At 28.8% G+C, this 7,733-nt stretch overlaps 1 protein-coding gene across 1 annotated transcript; it reads left to right on the top strand.

Moving 5' to 3' along the window:
• Positions 1 to 667: 667 nt before the first annotated feature.
• Positions 668 to 6,706, top strand: LOC125844453 (uncharacterized). Its single transcript, XM_049523768.1, has 9 exons — positions 668 to 1,129; positions 1,669 to 1,855; positions 2,880 to 3,013; positions 3,096 to 3,208; positions 3,712 to 3,952; positions 4,985 to 5,140; positions 5,705 to 5,784; positions 5,878 to 5,927; positions 6,418 to 6,706. Exons 1-9 carry the CDS (start codon positions 719 to 721, stop codon positions 6,564 to 6,566), a joined length of 1,521 nt encoding a protein of 506 aa, XP_049379725.1. The 5' UTR covers positions 668 to 718; the 3' UTR covers positions 6,567 to 6,706.
• The last annotated feature ends 1,027 nt before the right edge of the window (positions 6,707 to 7,733 follow it).

Genomic DNA, 7,733 nt, shown 5'->3' with positions numbered 1-7,733 from the left:
ATTGTCCTCTATACTATTTTGAGATATCCAACAATACTTGTCCACTTTATGAAATAAATGGATAATTTTACATTTAGTTCCTAATTTACTCTTATCATGAATTATAGTCATTTCCTTATTACATTTTTCAAGACATTAAATTTATTATATTCAAAGGGTGATATAGTAAAATTACCCTTCGATTTATAGTTTCTGGGGTGTGTCAAGTCAATAATGGACAACTAAAAGCACAACATGACAAATAAAAGTGGACAAAAGAAGTATTAATAAGTCTAAAATAGTATAAGATAATAATTTGTAATAAATTCTTTTGACCATCTTTAAAACTCTCTCCGTTTCAAAAAGAATGGTCTAGTTTGATTTGACACGGAGTTTAAGAAAATAAAGAAGACTTTTGAATCTTGTGGTCCTAAATTAAAGTTATGTCAAATGTACAAAATTGCCCTTTAATCTTGTGGCCTTAAACATGCCACGTGGAAAACTGAAATTAAAATGTTACCAAAAAAAGAAAGAGGTCATTCTTTTTTAAACTAACTACAAAGTAAAGGAGGTCATTCTTTTTGAAACGGAGGGAGTAATAAATATAAATAATTTCAAATATTATTCTTATACTTTATATTTTACTATCAACAACACTTATAAATATATCCACAATAAGATACATAGAATCACCAAGAAACATTCTTTTTCTTTACCAAAGTCCTTTTTATTTTTTGCAATGAAGATGAATAAACTTTTCTTATTTCAATGGCTTCTTTTATTGATCTTCACAAAAACATCATTAATTTTTTCAAAACCTCATAAAATCCCAAGACTAACACCACTTATTCAAAATATACTTCAAGATCATTCTAATACCTTTTCTTCTTCAACAAATGATGATCTTCCAAAAGAATTTGAGACTTACTACTATAAACAAACACTTGATCATTTTAATTATGGACCAAAAAGTTATTCAACTTTTAAACAAAGGTATATAATTAATTCTAAGTATTGGGGTGGTTCCAATTCAAGTTCTCCAATTTTTGCCTATCTTGGTGCTGAATCTTCTATTGATGGAGACCCTCTTGGTGTTGGATTTCTCACTGATTTTGCACCTCAATTTAAGGCTCTTCTTGTTTACATGGAGGTAATTAAATTCATTAATTATATTCCATCTAGTATATGTATCAATTAAAACTATCAACTCTTTTATTTTACTTTGTTTTGTCATTTTTTTTTGTTTGACCATAAATTTTAAGAGTAGATTTTGAAAATTTATTTTTAAATATCTGTTTGATCGTGAAATTTGATCAATTTTTGAAAAGTTGAAAAAACTTCAATTTTTTAAAAAGTAAAATGCATGTCGAAATACAACTTCAAAAACTCCATTTATTAAATTTCATGTTTGAACTTCAAAATTTATAATCAAATGAGAGCGTCTAAGAATTCAAAACTAATTGTTTTAACCGCGTTCATCATTAGTGCAAGAGCACTCGATCAGTGAGCTATAATAGAATATGGTAAAAAATTCATAATTGACATCCAAATACTATGATGGTATTTTCTTGTCCTCAAGATCTTTTTATTTATTAAGAATATATCGTAGATTTTGAATCTTCTTTGACTTCTGTTATTATATATGCTAGCTATATGTTATGTTAAAATTTTTGGCAAACTATTTTCCAGCATAGGTATTATGGAGAATCATCACCATTTAAGACGATGGAAGAAGCTGTAAAAGATGAAGATACTAGAGGATATTTCAATTCAGCACAAGCTATAGCTGATTATGCAGAACTTTTGTTACATATTAAAGAAAAATATTCAGCAAAAAATTCTCCAATTATTGTCATTGGAGGTTCCTATGGAGGAAGTAAGGAAAAAGGATATCCCCTTCTTAATTTTCTTTTAAAAAAAAAGAAGGTAATTTAGGATGTGTTCGGTATGGAAAAAATATTTTTTAGAAAATACTTTTAAATTTTTTCTTGTTGTGTTGGTCAGAACTTTTGAAGTAGGATAAATAAATTTCACAAGTGATAGTCCATACTGATTCTGTCGTCATTCCTACCTCCAACACACCTCACTTTTCCACTCCACTATCGCCAGTGAAGAATCCAGGATTTGAAGGTTATGGGTGCTCACTTCCTTTAGCGTAGAAGAAAAAAAAAAGCAAACATATAGCAGTGAAAAGATTTATAGAAGATGTTAAAAAAAAAAACCAAAAATCCTTCATTGGGGCTCAAACCCTCACACTTAGGTCGTTAGCGCAAGCCTTACCTTGCATCTGAGAACCAAAGCACCCATCAAACCTTTTGGTTAATGGGTGCTCAAGAATTAATTATATCAACTTTTCAATATTTTTAATGAACATACACAAATTTCCGTTGAAGTCAATGGGTGCTCGAGCACCCGATACCCTCAATGTGGGTCCGCCCCTGACTACCGCACATGACCTTACCCTCACTCCACACCATATATAATACTTGTCTATATTAAATACAAATAATTTTAGGATATTCTCTTTGTTTCAATTTGTATGGTTTATTTTGATTTGATACGGAGTTTAAGAAAATAAAGAATTTTTTTGAATCTTGTGGTCTTAAATATGCCACGTGGAACGCTGAAATTAAAGAGTCATTAATAAAAGGTAAGGATTATAATTCTTTTTTAAATGTACTAAAAAGAATAATAGATCAAACAAATTAAACTGGAGGAATATTATATTTTACTTATGTACTGAAATACAAGAAAATAAATAAGAAAATCTACTTATTTTTTTTAAAAAAATATTTTTCAGAGAAAAAATAATATTTTTTCTTTCATACCAAACACACCTTTAAAGTTGAAATTTATCAAAACTTTTTCTCTAATTTATTTTATTTTATTTTATTTTGTAGTGCTTGCTTCTTGGTTTAGAATGAAGTATCCACATATAGCTCTTGGTGCTTTAGCTTCATCAGCTCCAATTCTTTATTTTGATAATATCACTCCACAAAATGGATATTATTCAGTTGTATCAAGGGATTTTAAAGTAAGAAATCTATTTAATAAGTCCTTTATTTATTTATTTTTATTTTTAACTAACAGGTTAATTAATTTTATAATTATTTCAGGAAGCTAGTAAGAGTTGTTACCATACTATAAGAAAATCATGGGCAATAATTGACAAGATTGCTTCTAGAAAAAGTGGACTCTCCTATCTCAGTCGAAAATTCAAGACGTGTTCGTAAGAGTTTAAGTTATATATATTATCAAAAAATTTATATTATTATGTTATTTTTATTTATTTACATATAAATATCTTTTGGCTAATTTAATGACGTACGTACTCGGTGTAAAGTAATCAGTATTAATATTTTGATAGTATATTTTTTTCTACACGAAAAAAATTATACTATCAAATTATCTTTATCTATTGTAGCATGCAATTTGTTTTATTTTCATGATTAGAAATTGTACAGTTTTAATCGATACCTATCCTTTAAGTGAACGAATAGTATAAGAACTTTCTTTGCAAAAAATTATATATATGCATGCATCGTCAATGTAAGTAATTTTTACATCAGGTCAATTGTATCTATGATAGCATATACATGTCTTATACTCAAAGTTAAAAATCTCACTTGAGTAATTCATCATCAAATCACTTTTATCTGTTTTAGTGTAATTTTTTTTCAAATCTTATTTTTATTTCTATATTTATCTAGTCTTGATTTCTTGTTTTTATAGGAAGTTGAATGATCCATCTGAGTTGAAGGATTATTTGGATTCAATGTATTCAGTGGCTGCTCAGTATAACAGCCCACCAAGTTACCCAGTAACAATAGTTTGTGGTGGAATTGATGGTGCACCAAAAGGAAGTCATATTCTTGATAGAATTTTTGCTGGAATTGTTGCATATATAGGAAATTCATCTTGTCATAACATGAACCCCAAGCCTAGTGAAACAGGTTTGGGATGGAGATGGCAAGTAAGTTTTATACTAATAAACACTAATTTAATCGAGAATTTAAGTTATATATATTGATTGTATTAAAATATAGTTTGCATACACTGCATCGGGATATAATAGGTAAAGTTACTATTTTTATTAGATTATTAATTAAATATATTTGTAATTACTTTATAAGTGATCTGACTGTGAACACATGAGAATTTGACATAGTGGTCAATTTAACATGAAATACTCATGACTTTGGAGATATAGGGTTCAAATCAGAGCTAAAACAAAAAAATATAGTAGGTGGTTTTTTCTCCATATGCTAAAGTCTTGATGGGGTCGGAATTGCTCGACACCGATGATAGGAGATAGTATGTACCTGGTTATGAGTACCTAAGGCCTTATAAGAGTGTGGCTTAGAGTGATCAATTAAGTTGATGGACAAACTTTGGATAACATGGTCCAAATTTTAGTAGAAATAAAAATATTTGACGATTTTTTTTATTTGTGTAAATTTTGATGAATAGTACTTTCTCTGTCCCTAATTACTTGTCCACTTTTGAATTGACACACTTATTAAGAAAATAATTAATGACATAGTGAGTTTACCATTTTACCCCTATTAATTATTAAGTCGATGAAAAGTTCTACATTTTTCAAAATAATTAGTCATTTAATTGAAGGTATAATAGGTAAAAAAAATTTGTCCTTTCTTGATTTGTCAAAATGAACAAGTAATTAGGGACAACTATAAAAGGAAAAACGGACAAGTAATTAGGGACTGACGGAGTATTATCTAATATTTGGTGGGAGCTAATAATAGGCAGTTGATAGTATGGACCTAAGGGTCTGTAGTCTGGAGATCAATGAAATGAATGTAAACTTTGAAGATCAGGAATTTATATCCCACCAGATACAACAAATGTCTTCTTCTATCTGCCTTAATAATAGTCAGAATTATTCGTTATCGTGCGTGTTAATATATAAGAGGTAATAAGTATATACTATATGTAATCAAATAATCAAGATACGAACAAACTTACTCATTTTATTATTTTGTAGACATGCAGTGAAATGGTGATGCCTATAGGGCGTGGGGAAAATGACACAATGTTCTTTTCAGCTCCTTTCAATTTGAATAATTTCATAAAAGATTGCAAGAAGAAGTATGGTGTCTCACCTCGTCCACATTGGATCACAACTTATTATGGAGGAAAAGTACATACTTCTTTCTCATACTTAATTTAATTTATTAATTATCATAGTGATAATCTCATTTTTTATTAATTTTTCATCCGATATATAATTAATTATATACGTGATGATGCACATGCAATCGTATAACATATGTAGTGCATGTGAGAGTGAGCGAGCGCATATACATATTGTGCATGCACGTGTGTCAGATATATATATATATATATATATATATATATATATACACACTTAAGGTGCGGTACTTGTTTTGGGGAATATTTGATTAATTTGAATTCATGTCAGAAAACTATACGATTACGTAATGACGATGAATGTGTAGTGCATTATTTAAGAATTTGAGATGTGAGTCGTCTAACAATATTTTTGAAAAGTTTAAATAACATAGTCGAACAATCGTACTTTAAGAATAAAATACTTTCTATCGAAGGTGACTTCTTTCTCATCGAGATACGAACCCGAAACCTGAACCTCTTACAACAATCTTTCATTATGCTTATTTTGTCATATTACTTTTTCTTATACTATATTAGTTTTGTGAACTTACTAAATGAGTGAATTTTGCAGGACATAAAATTAATTCTTCAAAGGTTTGCTAGCAATATTATTTTCTCTAATGGGCTAAGGGATCCTTATAGTAGTGCAGGGTATGTACATGACCCCCCCACACAATTTTCTTTTTCTTTTTTTCTATTTGGTTTTATTTATTTATTCTTACACTATTTTTTTTTCTATTTTAGGGTTTTGCGAGACATATCTCATAGTCTACAAGCTGTCCACACACGTAACGGTATGCCAATATTTACAATTATGTGAAAACGATATTTACTTCATCAGCAGATTACTTCTATATAAGATAATTAAAATATTTTTTTTAATATCTATTGTAAATAATCAAAGGTCATGACGAAATGGATAGAACCCTTCCGGCCCTTAATAAGAGATTTTAGAGGTTCATAAAAATAATCCTAAGAGCAAGAGCTTCGTAGAAACAATGCCTACTGGCTACTTTTTGGCCATGTCTTTGAAAATTAGCTAATGTCATAAAGTTTCAAAAATTTCACAGGTGAAATTCAATTACAATAACTGATGTTAAGTCACAAGAGCTGAAAAGTGGCTACTTTTGTAAGCTTTACCCAAGCACTTTCCCCTTTAATGTGCAAACGCGTGAATCCAGATTAATCGAAATGAGTATCGAATGCCGGGTGAATAACAAATAAAACATTTTTTTTTCTTGTAAATATACATGTCAACTCTAATTTTTTTATTTTTTTTTGTAGGTTCCCATTGTCTAGACATTCTTTCTAAACAGTCAACTGATCCAGAATGGCTAACCATGCAAAGGAACACAGAAGTTAAAATCATTGAAGGATGGATTACACAGTATTATGCTGATCTCAAGGCCCTCCAAAAAGGCAAAATACACTAATTAAACAATAATTAGTCCACGATTACTATTATTAGCTATTATCACTATTGTCGATCATTTATATTACTCCTTATTTTCAATAAAGATAAATTTTATATATTTAAATTTTGAGAAAATAAACGATCCTAATTATTTAGTAATGATATCTTAATCTATATTCACATTGCCAAATTAACTAGCATTAACCCAATCATTATATTACCCCCCCCCCCCCAACCCCCCCAAAAAAAGCACTCATTATCAAGAGATAATATATAGTTGACCTTTGCTCTTAGTCCTCCATAATATTTAATGGATACACAACCTTTAATTTTTAAAGTGGGAGACATACATTCCCTAATCATGATGAAATTGCAAGTGGTTGAGTATATACTCACTTCTGTTTTATATTAATTGATAAGTATTCACGTAGAAGGTTGAAGAAAAAGTAAACTTATTTATTTTGGGCTTTAAAATTAATAGTTTTAGTGGTCAGTTCGAGTCTTTCGAAATTGTTTCTAGAAGAATATGTAATAAATATATAAGATACAAGTTTATTTTATAGCAAGAGTAATTAGTCATTATTATTTCAAGATCAATTTATTTTTCGTATGGATGAAGAATTTTCTAATTTTTTTTAAAAAAATGTTTGTTATTCTTTTCTCTAAAATCTTTTGTTTCTCCTCCAAATTGCAGTGGCATACTATTATTGTGTCTAATAAAGCCAAATTATTGTAACAACCAGTCAGTTATATATAGTAATGATAAAGTTTCATAAAAGTCTCTTAGCTTTACTCAATGAAACTGGAATAGTGATCATAAAAGGACACAATGTGATTCATGATTTAAAGTCATCTTTTTTTGAAAAAAAATGGAATCTTTTTTATTTTTAGAATAAATGCAGTTAACCATAAGTATAACATCATTGACCAAGTTTTTCAGAGACCAAAATATTTAACTTTTCCCCATTAGAGTCCACTTCTATGATAATGAATACATATATATTCCGTGTGATTCCATAAATCAGATTTAAAGAGGATAAAATATATATAGAATTTACATTTATTTCTGAAATAAAGGAAAAAAATCTCTGAAATAGAGAGGCTGTTTTCGATAGACTCTCTTTTCATCGTATGACATTGAATATTTTTTAATTATAGGGGTTGAAAGATGGTTATTTATGAGTTT

Source organism: Solanum stenotomum, chromosome 11 (genome assembly GCF_019186545.1).
Source record: "Solanum stenotomum isolate F172 chromosome 11, ASM1918654v1, whole genome shotgun sequence".
Classification (NCBI taxonomy): Eukaryota; Viridiplantae; Streptophyta; class Magnoliopsida; order Solanales; family Solanaceae; genus Solanum; species Solanum stenotomum.
The sequence above is the reverse complement of the archived record's forward strand: the minus strand, read 5'-3'. Positions and strand labels throughout refer to the sequence as shown.